The 19,289-nt window shown below is 37.2% G+C and overlaps 2 protein-coding genes across 3 annotated transcripts in view; one reads left to right on the forward strand and one right to left on the reverse strand.

Annotated features, from left to right (window-relative positions):
• The window catches only part of IARS2 (isoleucyl-tRNA synthetase 2, mitochondrial), a 40,189-nt gene extending 36,516 nt beyond the window's left edge, over positions 1-3,673 (forward strand). Inside the window, exons 19-23 of the mRNA XM_039341623.1 lie at positions 720-826; positions 1,071-1,216; positions 1,655-1,845; positions 3,052-3,193; positions 3,341-3,673. Coding sequence (XP_039197557.1) covers positions 720-826; positions 1,071-1,216; positions 1,655-1,845; positions 3,052-3,193; positions 3,341-3,483 — 729 coding nt within the window. The 3' untranslated portion in view covers positions 3,484-3,673. The remainder of the gene's footprint in view (positions 1-719; positions 827-1,070; positions 1,217-1,654; positions 1,846-3,051; positions 3,194-3,340) is intronic.
• A 1,037-nt stretch (positions 3,674-4,710) lies between these two features.
• The window catches only part of RAB3GAP2 (RAB3 GTPase activating non-catalytic protein subunit 2), a 65,904-nt gene continuing 51,325 nt past the window's right edge, over positions 4,711-19,289 (reverse strand). Inside the window, exons 22-35 of one of the 2 annotated variants that reach the window (XM_039341621.1) lie at positions 19,130-19,235; positions 18,301-18,452; positions 17,113-17,329; positions 15,918-16,091; positions 15,718-15,824; positions 13,875-13,941; positions 13,079-13,149; positions 11,709-11,744; positions 10,316-10,390; positions 9,716-9,934; positions 9,250-9,339; positions 8,946-9,161; positions 6,494-6,652; positions 4,711-5,494 (exon numbers count right to left, since the gene is read on the reverse strand). In XM_039341621.1, coding sequence (XP_039197555.1) covers positions 5,351-5,494; positions 6,494-6,652; positions 8,946-9,161; positions 9,250-9,339; positions 9,716-9,934; positions 10,316-10,390; positions 11,709-11,744; positions 13,079-13,149; positions 13,875-13,941; positions 15,718-15,824; positions 15,918-16,091; positions 17,113-17,329; positions 18,301-18,452; positions 19,130-19,235 — 1,833 coding nt within the window. In that variant the 3' untranslated portion in view covers positions 4,711-5,350. The remainder of the gene's footprint in view (positions 5,495-6,493; positions 6,653-8,945; positions 9,162-9,249; positions 9,340-9,715; positions 9,935-10,315; positions 10,391-11,708; positions 11,745-13,078; positions 13,150-13,874; positions 13,942-15,717; positions 15,825-15,917; positions 16,092-17,112; positions 17,330-18,300; positions 18,453-19,129; positions 19,236-19,289) is intronic. The other variant, XM_039341622.1, reaches the window with a different exon arrangement.

Consider the following 19,289-nt stretch of genomic DNA (forward strand, 5'->3'; position numbering starts at 1 on the left):
ATAGAGAAGGAAATTACAGTAGAGAAGGAAATTGCAGGTAGAAGGCATGTCTTCAGAGAGCCGCATCTAACTACTAGCATCCTATCTTTTACTGTGGATGTTTGCTGAATTAGGTCCTGCATAGCCAAGACTGACTACTTTGGCAATGCTTCAGTTAGACATCACCTTTCTTCCTTTGAAGATGCTGAAAACAAAGCATGGGCAATCTAAACCACTATTATATCTTGGAAGGAGTAGAGATGGACTGTCAAAACCTAATTTTATTATAAGAAAGGAGACAGTTACAGGACTGGAGAAATCTTGGGACAGAATAGTATGGAGGAGAAGGACAATAAATGGTTGGTCTTGTATTGCTTTGAGTAGTATGAAAGGGCAAAAATGATTAATTAGCTAATGTCTATGGAGATTCTCAAGTCATCCAGGTCATGGTAGTCCCAAAGAGACAACTGGACTTTCTTTGATTCTCCTTGAAGACGTTTTGCCTCTTATCCAGGAAGGCAAGAGGCGAAACAGCTTCAAGGGAAAAAAAGTAAGTCCGGTTGCCTCTTGTAAAAGCACCTTTGGGATTAACTAGCTGCATCTGTCAGTAGTTTTGATTCTCATTAAAGATACTAATTATACTCTAATTTCTGGTGTTCCTATTTCCATCTTTATTTTTCTTTGGAATCAATTACTTGCATTTTTAATTACCTGTTGTTTTCTTCTCCTTTATTCCTTAGGTTACACAGGCATATAAGGAACATGACTATGGAAAAGTCATACGATTACTTCAAGCCTTTTGTAGTAAAGATCTCTCCAGTTTTTATTTTAGTATAATTAAGGACAGGTATGTGAACTTTTGTATCCCCTTATCAGATAAGGAAGTCTCAAAAAATGAAAAATGCATGCTCTGTACTGCTTGTCCCCAAGATAAATTCTTCCTGAATATACAGAGTGAGATGGATTATTTTGTTACTAACATAAACAGCTAGTTTCTTCAGCTCACATGTATTTTGATACACATAAATTATTCCAACAGTGTTTAATGTTTAGAAATTGTTTCCCCAATTATTTTCCTTCCTAAAATCCAGACTTTATTGTGAAGAGGAAAAAGATCCTAAACGCCGTTCGTGTCAAACAGCCTTGGCTGCAGTTTTGGATACAGTGGTTCGTTCTTTTGCACCTATCCTTCCACATCTGTCTGAAGAGGTGTTCCAGTATATTCCATACAGAAAAGGTATGAGTTATAAAACGGTTAAGAAAACAGACACTCTGCATCCAGTCTAGATATTCTTCACATAAACCTCATAATGTGTTGAATTCGTTAGTCATATAATTTACACTTGTGTTGTAAAAAATAGAACGATCAATAAGTATTAATTAAATTAATTAAATTAGTCATTAAAATTCTTAGCTGTAGCATGAAATCTGCATGTACACATTTTTAAAAAGAATTTATATGAAATGATGTCTGACAGCTCAGTGTTGAAGCAATCCTTTCCACTATCGTAATAAGGGACAAGATACTCCCTTGTGCTTCCCTTCTAGTCACACTACTACTTTAATAAAGTAATTGTCCATGCAGTTACTTATTGTTAGCTTTATATAGTACAATGCTGTAACTATTACAGAGCTATCTAATGCATTTGTTTTCCCCACCCTTCTCTTTTGCAAGAGTCAGATAGCGTGTTTCGTTCCGGATGGATGACCACAAGTGCTGTCTGGAAGAAGCCAGGCTTGAAAGAAGCAGTGGATGGAGCATGCACAATGAGAGATGATTTCCTTGGCTTTATTGCAGGCAAAAATGCTGCAGAATATCAGGTGATTCTGGTGATTGAGCCTGGGCTGTTCTTTGAATTAATGGAGGTAAGCAGAAAAATCATAACCTAATATTACATCGTAACTAGTAGTTTAATTTTGAAATGTTTAAGAAAACAAAAGCCATTTATAAAAGCCTTAATTCAGAAAGACTTGGAATATAAAGGGATATTCAAAGTTAATTGCAGGTAAACCCTTGACTTATGACCACAATTGGGATCAGAACTTCTGTCACTAACTGATGCTGCCCAATTTTATGTCTTTTTTTACTGGGGCCGCCTTCCCCCATCGACTTTGCTGGTTGGCTTTGCTGGGAAGGTCCCAAATGATAATTGTGCAATCCCAGAATACTGCAAGCATCATAAATACAAGCAGGTTGCCAAGTGCCTAAATTTTGATCATGTGACCATTGAGACATTGTGCTGGTGGTAAGTGCAAGGATTGGTTCAAAGTCACTTTTAGCACTACAGTAACTGAATGGTCATTAAAGAATGGTCATAAGTTGAAAACTACCTGTAATGGTCTGACTCAGAGATAGAAACCTTCATTTATCAGATTCATTTGTCAGATTTTGATAAGCAAGATATAGAATTCAAAGACAAGATGTAGAATAATTTTATTTGCTCAATTTCAACCCTATGATTCTATGATCTTGAGTTCAAAAGTTTTTGGTTTTCTTGCCCCAGAGACCTCCTTTGACTTCCATTGTTTTTTTTGCTGGCTTTTCTACTTTTAGGGGACAGGATATGCAGTTCAGTAATCTTCAACTTTGGACTCTTATTGTTTGTAACCACGATTTCCTCCACTACATTTTTATTTGATGCTTTTAGTTTATTGAAATAGAGGCAAAGTATTTGAGGATTCAGATAACCCTGTGTTTGTAAAATGACTGTGTATTGGGACTGTAGAGCCCTAGTCTAGTGTATATCTACAATTACAGACCAACATGATGTAGTTATATCATGTCTTGGAGTTCTTGAATTGTAAATAAGGGTATACCATCACCATAAATTAAAATTATAATAAAGTCCTCTGCGTACATCCAATATCATAGTATTAAGCTTGAATTTAACGTTCAGTGTTCAGTCGGAGGAAGCCATAGTAGACTTAAGTTGGCATGTATTGCTACCAAATCACATTATGGCTCAAGTATGGTAAACCAGTCCTAGCTTATTATCTTAATGAGAACTGTCATAGACTTGTTTGCATCTGTACCCTTTTCAAAAACTAGTCAGCATGGTAACTTATCATTAGGTGCTGCAACCTGAGGAGTGCTCTAGTACATCTCAGTTAAATGAAATCATGATGGCATCACAGACAATGCTGCTGACTGAAGTACCTAGAGATGTGAATACTGACGATATGATTAAAGGCACATTTCTGATAAACTTAGAAGGTAAGTAGACTTTTGTTACACATCCACATATTGAAAGTGTTTGGGCCATGTGATGATAGAACTATAGGAGGACTTCCCTTGATTTAGAGATAAGTCAGCGAAAAAAGGGCTTTAATGCGGGATTAATTTGAATCTCTTCTGAAATAGGTGGCGATATCCGAGAGGAGTCTGCCTATAAAGTCATTGTTCTACCAGCTGCCAAATCAAAGTGCCCTCGTTGTCGAAAATACACTGCTGATTCAGCAGAGACTCCATGTGCACGCTGTATGCAAATACTTGGTGAGAAATGATGCCTGTTCTCATAGCGGTCAAATAGTCGGGCCTGCTAAAGCAAGATTCATATTTTGTGAAAACCTGGAATATAGAAGTATCTACACAGAAACCAACATGTTGTTTCTCCGAGAGCTGGAAAGCTAACTTTAAAATTCACGTGTATATATTTAAGCTTAGTACACTTAATAAACTGCTTACTACAATGCCTGACAGTCTTTTTCTTTCTAAGTCTGAAAAGTGGCACAGGAGGAATTCAGATCCATGAATAAGCTGGCTTTTTTAGTTCGGTTGACTTTAGACTTTAGCACTTAGTGGTGCAGCTTTATTGCAGTTCATGGACCTGCATGAACCTTTTTTCTATAGTTACTTCCAACACAATCAACCCCTCCCCCCTTCCCCACGCAGATCACGTATCAATAAGAAAAAAGTATGTGGAACTTTCATCCTGGTCTAGATTTCTCAATCATAATTAAGAAATTACTTTCTTAAGTAACTGTTTGCAACTGTATAGTGATAGGTATGGGTGGATGGCTCTTCCTTTAGTTTTGAAAATTGTAGCAGCCTTTTAATGAGAAACTCATCTGATCCAGTTGTCAACAATTTTCTACAGAACAGGTGAGAGTTCAGTATTCAATTAATTACTCACTGTGATTGCTAACATTTTAAAAATGATACACTTTTTTACAAAGTCTCCACTCACCCTTTACAACAGACAAATGGAAGGATTTTCATAAGTTTGGTTCTATCTCCCAGTCCCATTGAATTTCAAACAACTCAGTTACAATAACTGAAGGACTACTATAGCCTCTTTTTTTTTTCAGACCAAAGCTACCCAGTTGCTTCAACTATTCTATGCTAACTTCAGCACTCCCTCGACCAAGGCTTTTCAAACTTGGCAACTTTAGATACACAGACTTCAACTCCCAGAGTTCCCCATCCAGCATGCTGGTTAGGGATTTTAAGTTAAGCCATATTTCTTAAAATCAGTCCAATTTCTCAGTGTTAACAGTGTCAGATATTGGAATAGTTGTGGGGCAAATATAAAATTCAACATAGGGAAGACATTTGACTATACCAAATTACAGTAAGCTGTATTGCAGGGGTATTCAAACTTGGCCCTTTTATGACTTTTGAACATTGCTGGCTGAGGAATTCTGGGAGTTGAAATAAAAGGGCCAAGTTTGAAGACCCCTGCTGTACAGCAAGGAAAGTTGTTACAAATGAGACCAATGCTTTTACAGAAGTGATAAACTAAAACTAGATTCCAGATTTTAATTGATACTTAAAACATGAAGAGGCAGCATCTTTCTTTTTGTTCTACAATGATATTTTTTCCCACTGGACGACTTGCTCTTCATAAGTTGATACTGTTTTTATAGTGAAAATTCAGCCATAATGTAATTGTAGAAAGTCATCCTTCAATGCTGTAACTTAGTGGCTAATTGCCTCTTGATTAAATGTAATTAGGCTATCACTTTGAAGAAGTATTACCTAACCAGCATACATAATATGTAAGAGCTCTGATTTCTTGGCTTCTGATTGAATTCATCTTGCTTTAACATTTAAAAAGCAGTCTATTTTCTACCACACAGGAAATTCTTAACATGTTAATTTGAACAGCGCTAAATTGTTCTTAAGCAAACTATTACACAAATGCTTGGTATTAGAAATAAATATTTAGAGTTATACACAAATATACACACTGTTGGTATTATCCACCAAAGGTAGATCTTCACATCTATTTATCATCTCCTAAACTCTTGAGCTGTTAGATTACCAAAGATGCTTGAGACTGTTTCATCAAGATGATTCTGGTTCTTATATACAATCTTCACTTTTATTAGAGACCTTTCTAGTCACCGTGCTTCAGTTTTAGTCTTGTTGTCATGACATTCCTTCCACAGCTTCAATTAGATGCAAAGCAACACTGTACTGCCCATGGTTTTCTGGTAGGTGTTCTATCACTTTATTTACTAATTTAGCAGTTGTGGTAATTGGCACTTCTACATTTTTAACATCTTGTGGATCCTGCAGAGAGAATTGAGACAATCTTTAGACTTCTCTACTAGAAACAGACATGTCAAATAATTTCTAAAACCCAACTGATAGATTTAAGAGAATCTCTATTCATGATTAGGAACAGCCCTGTAAACTAGTTTTATGAATTCAGTGAGGAATATTGCAGATAACCACTGCTGTAGCTTTAGGATCATTTCCAAGAATTTTCAGCCCTGCCACAGCCATTCTTAGAAGATAAAAGATGAATGACTGCAGGCTTCATGCTTTATGTGGAAGTGTGATCAGCTAAGACAGGGAAACTATAGTTATGGAACACAACCTCACCAGTTTACTTCTGGAGTTAATTCTGAGATTATAGGAAAAACCATCTCAAAAAAGACTGCCCACCCTACCCTTAGATTAACTGTATATATGTCATCAATTCTTATCTCTTTTGTGCAGTGCACTGAAGTGAAATAAAGCCCCTCTTCCAACTGCTATAGGTATCATTTAGACTCAATATGAAGATGTCTGTGTGCATTGTTCAATACATTTGTACAATAACATAGATTAAATGAACTAAGCCATCTCCATCCTTTGCACCATCCTTGTTCCAAAAAAATATGCCAAATGTTGAGCGTACTTTGTATACTGTATAAACAACTCATTAAATTCTCAGAAATAAATTACACACTCTCTCTTATGCTTCCATAGCAAAGTTCATATTCCACTTCATATAGACTGTTAATATTTAAGCAGAGCATGCTATTAGGGAAATACTGGTGTAATTGTTGTGTTGGTTCCTATATTGTCCATCTAGGTTAGCATGCTGACCCTGCTTTCCTGCTGCTGAGCAACATATATTACTCTATTTTCATTTTCATGTAAGAAATCTTTTCCCATCAATTTCATTTTTTTGTGTGTGTACAGCACTAATAAACAAAAGTACTTATCAATTTCTTAGATTTAAGGTTTTCTGAATACACTGATTCTTATGGTGCAATATGTTTAAGAGGCAGTGGATCTTACCATAGCTTTAAGCCAAGTGCAAAGTGTTGGAGGTAGTCTGGCCAACAGCTCCATGCCTTCTTTTGTTTGAGTGTGCAGTAAGGCATAGGCCAGCCTCTGTCCAGCCAGCACCAACAATTGTGATGCAAGCACTTCTTTGTCCTCTACCTGAAGAATAGCCTGCATATACAAGACATTAACTATGTCAGCTGTTATTCTTGCAACACAACAATACTTGTTTTCAAAAAAAAACTTTTGAAAAGAATCCACTAACAAATGGAGGTACATGCAGGTCAGTCCAAGAAGGCACCTCCCGATTAAGCTACTTTTAGTTTTAAAAGGTACTCTGTCAAATGTTAAAGTATTACAGACCTGTTTGTTCGCCAAAATTTAATACTAAAATGTTCAACTGTAAAAATTCTTAAAGCCAACATGCAGAGGTAGCCATGTTTAAAAAGGATAACACATAACTCTTTCAATCCCTGCAATACTTACTCATTGCAAAGCTTCACTCCATTGTATAATACTGTACTGGCAAATCAAAAATGGGGTGCATGGGGAAAAGGGGGTGAAGGTCACGTGTGATTGGTTGTATTTGTGAATATGTGCATAAATATCACATACTAAAAAAATCCCTATGTATATATGGCATGAAAGAAGCACAACTACACAAACATAAAAAGCTTTCTTGATCTACAAACATTTACATGCATAAGAAAGTGCAATTAGTACCAAATTTGGAAATACACAAATTTGGAGATTTCAAATGTCTCATAAATAAGCTCTCTTAGCTTCAGTGTGGCTAGTTTCTGAACAAATGCCCGAGAAGAGCTCACAATTTTTTTCTTTTCCTGTTAATAAAAACCTAGACTTAATTCTTACTCTCCTTCCCATTTTCTGCTACAAGGCACGAAGATTGGAGGGCAGAGTCCTGAGGACACAGGTGCACTTCTCTTTTCTGTGCAGTATGTAAGAGGGCATGTTTTCTAGATGGCACATCAGATGAATCCCCATAATGCTTTTTTCATGAGGCAACTGGACTTTCTTCTTTTTCTTTAAAGACATTTCGCTTCTCATCCAAGAAGCTTCTTCAGCTCGTGACTGGGTGGTGGGGAATGGAACAATTTTTATACTCCTTACAGACAGCTGGTCATTTGCATTCTTTTAGAGAGTCATTGAGGCCACCTGGAGGTTTATCTGTGTCATCAGGGTCACCTGAGTAGTGCAAATGGGTGTGGAGCCTTCTTGGAACTGTTGGAAGGACTGTGTTGTAGACTGGAGATAGATGATGTCATATCCCAGATAAATGCATGCAAAAACATCGGTGTCAATGCCAGAAGTTTATTTTAGTGACAGGAGAAATTCCTCACCCCTATTAGCTGCTTACCTGCACCAGAACCCACTGGATCATGGGTGTTAAAATCAGAATTATACCTAACAATGTTGCAATGTATGTCTGTGAAAGTTGGACCATAAGAAAGGCTGAACGCCAAAGAATTAAGGCCTTTGAACTATAGTGCTAGAGAAGACTCCTGCGAGTCTTGGACTGCAAGGCGCTCAAACGGGTCAGTCCTAGAGGAGATCAACCCCAACTGCTCCTTAGAAGGCCAGATCCTGAAGTTGAAACTCAAATACTTTGGCCACCTAATGAGAAGGAAGGACTCACTGGAGAAGAACCTAATGCTGGGAAAGATTGAGGGCAATAGAAGAAAGGGACGACAGAGAATGAGGTGGCTGGATGGAGTCACTGAAGCTGTAGGCATGAGCTTAAATGGACTCCAGAAGATGGTAGAGGACAGGAAGACCTGGAGGAACATTGTCGGTGGGGTTGCAATGGGTCAGACACGACTTTGCAACTAACAACAACAAATGTTGCCTGGACATTTTCTAGGATAGTACTCTATAGTAGTACAGCTTTTCACACAACTGAATAGGTTTCTAGTAGTATAGGTTCCATATAGTCTTCAGAGGTAAATGGGTGTAGACTATAGTTACTCCTGCTCCCCAACTCACACCCATATAAAAGATGCTGCACTGGAGGAAAAACACATGAACAGTAGTATAGACTCGAGCGATGGATCCTGATTGACCAGAATTTCATCTAAATTTGGAAGAATGGGGGTGACGACCATGGCAGTGAATTTGGGAAATGTTCTCTCCCTGAAATAAGACACGGTATTTTAACATCGTAATGGTTGTTTTCTACTGTCTCCATAATCACGCAGAATAAACTTTTAATCTGCTAAAGTGCACAGAAACAGCCTCAGTTTATCCTTTCTCAAGATATGATTCTGCAAGCTTTTTTAATCAAAGGTATTCAAAATGCATCTTTGCATTTGCAGAAATAAAAACCAACCCAGGATTTGAGAGCAATGTACATGAGTTTCACCAATAAACAAGACAAAACTGTACAACCTTATGTCTGCTGCTGCCCTCAACAGGCAGAAATTCATGCCTGCTGTACTATGTGTACCTCTTCTCCAAGATGATCCAGGCCATAACTATAGAGCTCACACACATAGTGCCGTCTGATTATATCCTCATCAATTTGAAGATGATGTGCCAGATCCAAAGCCAAGGCAGGCCAATCCCTGTCCTTCAGCAACACTGCAACTTCTTCTTCCGGTCTGTCTGTCGTCTTAGATGGAGCTTGGGCCTGGGCCAATGCACTGACTAGTTTGGTTAAGAACTTGCAAAGAAAAGAAAACCTCCATATCAGTAGCAATTTGTAAAAAGTACACATATGCTTGTTCATCTCCTAACCAGATATAACTTACTTGATGGCGTAAACTAAGCAGAGTAGGATCCACTTCTCCACTAGGCAACAATTGAATTGAAGTCAAATCTTTGAAAAAAGCATTTTTACCCTGCAAGAATAGAAGACAGAGGGATTTTGGAACCAAGATAAGAAAGTTACACTTGCTTAATGTAAGTATACAATATGCAAAAGTTGTGAGAAAATGGACAGCTTCCAAGATCAACTCAGCATTAATTTCTGCTTGGAATTTATAAAGTGGATTAACCTTGATTCCTATGTAGGTGGATGAAACACAAAATCTAACTCAATAGAACTGCCCAAAAAACTTCCAGCAACTTGTAGAGTTTTCTGTTCCAACCACAGCTTCTCATTCAATGTCCTGCATGAGTTTAAACTTTGGCCTTAGAGATACATCGTACATTCAATTAACTTGGATCCCTCCTTCCAGAGGCAGCAGCTTTCAACAAAGTGTCATGTCCAAATACCTTGCTATCAAAGAGAGAGAGGGGCTTCACGTTCTTCAGGGAGAACTTCATGGCTCCATACAAGACTATGCAGAGCACAGACTGGTGCTCAACTAGAGGATAATGGATGTGTTTCTGTTCAAGTGCTAACTCCACTAATGAGCTTAGCCCTTCAACAGACACCCAGGCATCTTCTGTGTCCAGCACAGGAAGTAGCATTTCATCACAGCATATATCAGCCTGATGAAGTAAGAAGAGAAAAGCATTGTTATTTTAAAAGTAATTGAACAATAGTCACACACTGATCACGTTCAAAGAAACCCAGAGGTGAGTTGGAAAAGGAGAATTATCAGTAGGACCAGTGGAAATAATAGCATCAAGAAATCTTACTTGAAAAATCAGAAAAATTGCACAACTAAAAATGAAAACATTTATTCAAGTGGAATGTGGCTAAAAATTTACATTCTATTACTATCTTCTGATTTATAGGAATCTTTGGCAACAGTCCTCACATAGGTTTAAATGTACAGAACTATTGATATTACTCTGAAAGTGTTCAGACTGATGAGGGATGATGAATTAGAAATAATGTGCAGTTTAGGTTGAGGAAGGAGCTGTTACCTCCATGAGAGTCTGAAGAAGATCTGAGCAAGATCCAAGGAAACAGGACACTGCGTTGTCACTCATCCCTACATCCTGTTTGAACAAAGAGGAAATTGTTTGTAAACAAAAAACAAAAAACTTTTCTTGAATATGTTTCAAAATATTTGTAGCTGGAAGAGGCTCTATTTGTAGCAAATCCCAGAAATCAACTATACATTGAATGCAAAAAGACGTATATTTCAACAGTAAAAAAAATGAGTCACGCAAGCCTCAGTATTCAATGCATAAAATATTTTTTTTAAATTTATAAAGTTCTTTGATACATCAATAGTTAAGTCAAATTTATATTTAAATAAATTGAAAATTACTAGGTACATTTATCTGTCTCCAATAAATTTTCAGTAGCATATGTTATTGGCAAGATGAAATCATAACTAAAAAATTAATCTCGTGTATTTATAAAGGCTGGCCATGTGAGAATAATGAAAATTGTTTAGGATTTAAATGGGGGTGGGGAGGTATATTAGCTGGCAGCAAATACCTATCTAAAAGGATTTTTAAAGGGTTGCAAAATATCCATATTAAAATACGGGTTCTCTGAAAAGGCCCTAATCTGAATGTTTCCACACCTTTTTAAATTTTCAAAAATTTAAAAAGATGCAGACACACAGGCATATAATATATAGTTTGTGGGCTTTCAATCATAGTTGTCTCTTTAGGAGAAAGATGTCGAACCAATTCAGCACAGGGTTGCTCAGGCCCTTTCCTAGTTTGTTCTTCCAGTTGGACTTTAAAAGAAACCTGAGCAACTGACATCAGCATCATTTCTAATACAACAGAAGTGGATAATGGATATGGAGCTTACTTTGTCAGAAACTCAGCCAAATCTTCTGATTGAGAAAAATACAAGATAACTGGGCCAGCAAATGCACTTGTTTGTACGTAGTAATAAATTCTTAAATGGGCGGCTGATTGAGCTAGATGGTTTCAAAGATTCCTTCCAATCTTAATATTTAGTGAAAAAGTTTTTGTTTTTAACTTTCTAGAGAAACAAATGAAAGCTCCTCATTCAAACCTAAATATCAGAACTACCTTATTCTTGTAAAAACATGGTTAAGACGGAGGAGAAAAAATGAATGGATCAGTGCAAATCTGCTCGAAGTCATGTTTGCTTCATGGAAAGTTGTCATAATCTTAAACATGATCTTAGATTAAAAACCTAAAATAATAGGTGTCCTTTTGGGCTGGGCTCAGAGAAAGGTGAGCCAAATAAAATGATTAAATAGCTGGAAGCCAAGACTATGACCTTAGCTTAAGTTGGCAGAAATCCCCAATTTCTGGTTAACACAGATGTCATCCAATCTTGTATTAGGATAATACATATTTTAAATAAAGAAAAAGGATTACTTGCCCGTCTGCATAATCTGTCCTTTGGTGCTTTTCCAACCTATGACAGAAATGTGTTTAGTGCAGGACTCAATACATTAATATACTCCATCTCTACAAATAGATAAGTTGCCACCTCTTTTCACCACAAATAACATTTTTTATTTAAAAAAAAAAACCTCATAAAAAGAGAAAAGGCACTGGTTTCCTGCCCTATTCCCCCTGCCCACTTCCCATACGTTTATGTGTATGTGTGAAATAACATATCTTTTAAATTATGACTAGTAGCTAAGTCATAGTGCTTTGCCTCAGAACTAATTATTTCAAACTTTTAATTAACTAATTAGTAAATCAATCTAGCTAGACTAATCTTAGTGATCAAGTGATGGGGGAAAAACAGAGTTCACTGATGAACTTCAACAGCAGTAAGAGACAAGATGTTAAAAGTCACTGAGAAACTCGGTTTGAAGAGATAATGTGTTCAGTGATTATTTTTTTCTTCGTAGAATTCCCCCACGAGTGCAGGATCCACTTTTGGGGGGGGGGGATCAACTGAATTTTGATCCATTGGTTGCAAAAGGAATTGACTGACTGGCTTGTCACCAAGCCAAATACCATGGGCTGAGAGAGAATGAGTGGCCCACAGCGACCTAGTTGCCTTTCATGGCTAAGGCAGACTAGAATTCACAGTCTTATTTCTAGCCTTAAGCATTCTCCTGAATTGCTGATCCTAAAAGCTGCTGACTGCCTACTGACAGGAGTAGGTCTGTAATTGAGGGTGGACTGCATGACTATCATGTGAATCCAGAAAAAGATTTAGCTTGTTGAAGTAAGTGTTGACAGATATAGCAAGCATGCCCACATCTCTTCTGTAGTATGTATTACTTTTCCTAATGGCTTTCAGTTCACAAGAACCAATAGTTCTACTTTCTAATGTTTTGGTCAGACACCACCTTGTACGTTCTGTGTTGTTTTGCACCCCACATATGGTAATAATATTCAAGTATCTGAATGCAATTCACAAAGAACGTCAAGCTCTTTTTTCCAGAATGCCAACTATGAGATAATGGAATTAAATTAAAAGAAGGCAGATGTCAATTGAGTATCAGAAAAACAATTCAGTAACAGTAAACAGTGTTTAATAGTGGAACCAAATTGCCCTCAGAAGTAATTAGCTCCTCTTCATTGAGTAGGCAGAAGTAGAAGCCTCATAGCTTCTACCAGAATGGTATAACTTAGATTCAGTCATAAGAAAGGTTTGAATTTAGTGACCTAAAAGTCTAAGCCCATAGAGCTAACCAAGTTTCATTTGCTGAAAGGCAGCCCTTGTACCAGTATGAAAGTGATATTAGATATTCTATTTAACTTGTTTTTGTAACACAATGCAATAAGTACCTTGTCCATTAAGTAGGTAGCAGCAGAAAGCCTTTTCACTATGAATGTGTTCCACATCATTAGAGCAATTCCTGAAATAGTTACACAAATTTAGGTCTGGCTGAAAGCAGTATCAATGATTTTGCCAGGTGAACTCATAGACAGCATATTTTAAAAAATACTACTAATAAATATTTATACAGTTTACTTATATATAAATACCAAGCAGTTTCATTAACAATGTAACAGTAATTGATTAAGACTCGTACTAACAGTTTCAGCTTATGAAAGCCAACATAAAAATATGTGCTTTTAAAGAACACTGAAAAATCTAAAGTGTCTGGACCTGATGTACAGTTAAGAGTATGTCCTTCCACAGAATCAGTTCACCACAGAGGTCTACCTGCAAATGGCCATTAAGCGATAACCTGAAAATCATGGTTAAAGATCCATGAGGGAGGTAGGGAGCCGAGTATCAATACTTTCATTAAATGTGTAGGAATTTTGATTTGTGAGAGGTTCAGCTTTTCTCATATTTCCTGTATTTGCAAGTAGCAATGTGTTACCTTTAGAGATCTACAAATTATTTATAAATTAATAAGCAGTACTAATATAATGGGGCACTGACAAACATGACCTACAATGTTTATTGTGAACCAAGTCCAGCTTTGACACTGACTTGAGAATACTTCAATACTTCCAAGCTGTTTTAATTTGCAGATAAAATGACAGCTGTGGACCCCTCAACACATAGATAATTCTGAATCAAATTCTCTACTTCACATTGACACATCCAAAATACTTTCTTTATTCTTACCATGTTGAATATGAGCATTATCAATGCATCTGAGATGTTCTATGGATCTTATGAGGAAATATGCTTCCTTGGATTAGAAGAACAGAAAAAACCAATATTACTCAATTCAATGAAGCACATAAACAATAATCTTCCCAACTACTTATTAAGTATTTTAATTTATTTCAGATTTTGTTATAAGAATATTTTCTGCATACAAATCTTTATGACCAGATAGTGTAGGCCAGTGGTTCTCAACCTGTGGGTCGGGACCCCATTTGGGGTCAAACGACCATTTCACGGAGGTCGCCAAACGCAGTCCACCATTTTTTCCCCCTTTTCCGTAGCTGTGCTACTCCCTTTTATTCTATTGGCTTTTGAAAGCCAATAGAATAGACTCTCTTGAATAGAGTCTATTTCTATTGGCTTTCAAAAGCCAATAGGAATTGTCCAGGCTGTCTCTGCCCTGCTGAGCCCGCCAAAAGTCCCATTCTGCAAACGGTGCTGCACCAGTTCAGTAGTCCTCGACTTACGACCGGTTGAGTAGTCCTCGACTTACGACCGGTTTGGGGTCGCGGCATTAAAAAGGTTGAGAACCACTGGTGTAGGCCATGACACACACAAATGCTATCTATTCACAGAAACAAATAAAAAAACCTAAGGTTCTGTAATTTTTTTTCAGCTTTGTTCAAAAGTTATTCAGGCAGAAATAACCGCAGCTGAATTCGCTCTTCTCAAAGTTTGAAGGAAAAGTTATAATAACCATAAAGCAGCATATAATGCGACATATCTTATAAATAATTTCTAAATATTCTGATATATTATTTAAGGTTATTTGATATATTTCTACATCTATTTTAATTATCATACCTGGCAAATTACAGCAAAGTTGTAACATGATAAAGTACAAATTGTATAGTTGACATATAACCTTTCATTGAAATAGTTTCTGTATAAATACAAAGTGTCCTTTGTTTCAATCTTTACAACTGTGACAGCTCAATATAGTAGTGCTAACTTGGGAAGGGTATTTATATAATATCACATCTAATAAATTATGGCAATATCAATGTGCAAAATGTGCCTTATCACTGTGAAACAAAGAGGATACGATACCCACATACCAAAATAAAATTATTATACAATCATAAGGCTGAATGGGAACTTGGAGGTCTTCTAGTCCAATCCCTACCCAAGGCAGGAGCCCTTATACCATCCCACAGAAATGGTTGTCCAATCTTTTCTTGAAAACTTCTAGCAATGGAGCATCCATAACTCCAGGAGGCACTGACAGAAAATTCTCCCTTAATTTCAGTTTGAATCTCCCTCTGATAAGATTCCACCCACTGCTTCTTGTCCTGCCCTCAGATGCTATGGAGAATAAATCAATCCTCTCTTCCTTATGATGGTCCTTCCACTATTGGAAGATGGCTATCATGTCACCTCGTAAGTTTTTTCTTCATTAGGCTAAATATACCTAGTTCCCTTAACTATTCATCATAGGACTTAGCCTTCAGACCCTTTATTATATTTGCTGCTCTTCTCTGCACTCTTGCTAGTGCTTCACATCTTTTTTGTATCATGGCAAAAAGAACTGGATGCAATATTCCAAGTATGGCCTCACTAGTACATGCAGACCAGTCCTATCACTTCCTGTGATCTTGATGCTATCCTTCTGTTGATGCAGCCTAAAAAACTGCATTGGCTCTTTTGGCACTTTTAAAACAAATTTTTAGCCTACCTATTTTCTACCTACAGAGCCTGAATAAGAAGTAATGAATTATTTTATTATCTGAAAATGTCAGGTAAGATCATGTGTATCATAAAAAGCACAAGGAGTAAGGAAATGAAAGGCTTCCTTTACCTCTGGGTCTTTGTTCCACTGTACAACATACTCCCAGCAGGAATGTGCATGGAGTACATCCATCTCCAGGCTGCAAGGAAACTGTTCATATGCTAAACGGAGTAGTTCTGGGAACAAGTTTCAAAGAAGGATGAATATTATTTTGCATTCCATTGCTGCAATAAACAGAAATAAAGAGCATGCCTGAAGGCATTTTTTACCTAATATGGACTTTATGCTTGGCTGGTCTTCTTCATCCCCACCTACAAAATTGCTGTCAGTCTGCTGTGGTTCCTCCTTGCTTTCTGCTTCATTTTTCTGTCGACCTAATCTGAGTAAGGACAAACTGAGGTCTTGCTTAAAAATCCATTTGGCTACACTGTCAGCAATGCCTCCTAAAGAAAAATCGAAACAGTCTAGGATCAGTTGCAAATACCCAGAAAACAATGGTTATTTCTTTCTATTGTAACCTTAAACTATGGAATTTGCTGCCATTGGATATAGTAATGCACAAATAGGCAGACAAGACTAGACACATTCATGGAGCGCTTAGTTCCCATTGGCTACTACATTAGGGATTTCCTTTTATCTATGAACAGCTAAAATGTTTATAAATATAGAGGCCTTATGACTGTACTACTTCCTAACTTATAAGTGACTTGCATTAAAATACTATATTTTAATGTGGACTCTTTAAATAGTTGATCAACATCTTGTCCATATTTGTCCCTCTAGGAGTGTGGATTGCTTTTCTGTGCATATGTTTGAAGGACAGTGCCTGGGGGTTCAGCATAGTCAGGGAATGCTGGTAGCCTTCTGAACTTCCCCTGCTTCTTTTCTACCTCTCATGCTAACCGACCCTTCTCAGACTAGCTGGCCCTACAGGTTTTGAGAAGACTATAAACCTGTATCAAGATTATACCTTTCAAACCTGGGAGTTCTTATACGAAAACGATACCAGATTCCAGTTCATGATGGAAGAAGTAAAACTGGAATGAACTGGACAGCTCGGGGTGGGGAAGAGGAGTCATCCTACACAGACCAAGCTTCATGTACCAATGTGGCAATTAGGTGGGCTATTTATTTGTTTGTCTGTTTATTATTCTATGTGCATAGCCATTTCTAATTCTATGTATTATGGAATTTGGACTTTATTAAGGATAAAATGGTTGAATCCAGCTCCGATTGTTCACAAACAAAACTATTCATGTCATGAAACTATCCCCAAGTGGATGTCACTGGAAATACACTGACTGTATTTCTCAGTCCCCTCTCTTTTCTGCAATTTCCTATTCCATTTCACACATTACTCTGGGGATTTTCTTGGGCTGAGTCCCAAGTAGCTACCTCGGGAGAAGAAATTAATGAAAACTGCCACCCCTTTGTAGCCCAACCCTTTGGGGGGGGGGGAATCACCTTTTCCTCCTTCAAGCAACTTCTTTACAGAAAGTCTCCCGAGGGGCTCAGCCTGCAAAGAAGAAGCTGGGCTTGTCTTCTTGCTCACTTTACTATTCAGAAGTGTCTGAAGTATGAGGCAATCCTCTAGCTGTTTCAGGAGAAGCTTCCAGTATTCTATATCAAGAGAGAGGGCTTCCCAGGATTCTGTATCAGCACCTACAGTTATTTGGGGAAACTAATAAAAAATTGGCTTGTCAACTTCTCATATTATCAAGCTGACATTTTACATATTGTGCGCAGAAAGTCCAGATTTACAAATTTCAAAGATGGAAGAAGAAAACAAATTACAGCTTTCTGACATATGTTCAGCACATGCTGTATGTATTCTATTCATACTTGCTATTTTTAAGAAGGTTCCCTTAGAGATGAAAAATAGCAAGAGATGCACCTTCAATAAATACACAATAAGATGTTTACACATTTCATATTAAATTGCCAGAAGTTTAAACTGAAGATAGAAAGAAGAAGGCAATGCTGCTCTGCTTAATCTAATAATATAAAGGGCAAAGGGGGAGACCTACATCCCTTCATCTCCTTGGAGAAAGGTCATGATAATATAAATATGTGTATTATTATCTGTGTTCACAGAAGGGCTAAGACACAGCATGAGCAAATTCAAAAACAGTCAATTTTTGTTTTGTAAGAAATAACATTTTTATTTTGTTTATATTACACTTTTCTAGCAATACTGATGCTTAATGTGCTTTTTTAACAATAATAAACTATAAAGCAATTGTAACTTAAAAACGTAAACAAATGAATCAGGGCAAGATAAAAGATGTCAGCACTGAGCCAGTTAAAATTTTCTTCTAAAAACAAACCAGGAGATGCCAAAATTTTGTTGGCATCTGCTAGTGTGAGAATTGCAGAACCCCTAGCCTCTTTGAACAGCAAGTGCAAAGGCCTGGAAGTAGCTGTATAGAATTTAGTATAGCCATTTCATAGTATTCATAATGGGTAAGTAGCATATGAAATTCCTTTGCATGCAGTATTGCCTGTATAAATAATGAGACCTCACTTGTACATTTTTCGAGATACTTTATAATTGGATGTTTAGCAGCAAGTATTAAGAGTTGATTGTTTATTTTTTGGGGGGGAGAGCCATTTTTTGCTATGTAGGCAAGGACAGAATCTGAAGTTACCTACCTTTTTTTCTGCAACGCTATCACTTATCTGCGCTGTTACTGAATGCCCAACATGCGCAAATACCAAAGCAGCGCCGTTATTCTCAGACTGAATACAGGCTGTTCTCATCTGCTGCCACCAGGGAGAAACGGACTGAGAATCCCATGAAACCTCTATAGCAACCAGAATTAAAAACATGCATATGGGATGTCAACAACAATTTAAAAAATACATTTACTATAGAAAGGGAAACTTGTTTACTGAGAGACTAAGAGAAACTATGAAAAACAAAGGGTTGGCCAAGGATATCTGTACATTTGGAGAGTATTTGCAAAGTCTGTCAGCTGAACATGTTGCAGAGAGTATGGAAGATGACCTTGATGGAGATTTACTGGATCTATTAACAAAGTGAAAGGGTGACAAGAGAGGAGAGGAGATACCGCATATCAAGCTTGCAAGATTGATTTCAGCTACACAGGAAGGCTAAAACTACATTTATTGAGAGTGGCTATAATACCAGAATCTTACAAGTCCGATCATGCTATACCTCTTCCCCCTTTTTATAACCTTGTGAATTAGGGAGGTCGCTATCTGAACCTCTTCCATATTTTCTATCTGTGTGGACTTAAGAAGTATTTCATTGCTATAGTAAGAGATCTTGCATATCTCCATTAAAGTAATTTTCTTAACTGTCAACAGTATGTGGGCATTCAGATCTTCTCAATAACATCATAGGAATTAATTATTTGCATGCAGTGTTAGGTCTTTATTAACGGCTATAATTTCTGTTTTCAATCTCGGGCAACAGCCTGTTTTCAGAAACTGAGCATATTCACTGAACTTCTCCCACCTGTCATCCTGCTCAGAAGTGATAACGCAGCTTGAAGGCAGCAAACGGACTGGGCTCTTTGAAGAATGGTCTTTTCCTTGGAAAGCCACACACTGAGCAGAAGAGACTAAAAAAAGAGATAGGAAGTTTAGGAGGTTTAATGAGAATGGATTTAGGAGAT

This window comes from Crotalus tigris, unplaced genomic scaffold, assembly GCF_016545835.1.
Source record: "Crotalus tigris isolate CLP2741 ecotype Arizona unplaced genomic scaffold, ASM1654583v1 scf7180000017771.5222438, whole genome shotgun sequence".
In the NCBI taxonomy this organism is placed as follows: Eukaryota; Metazoa; Chordata; class Lepidosauria; order Squamata; family Viperidae; genus Crotalus; species Crotalus tigris.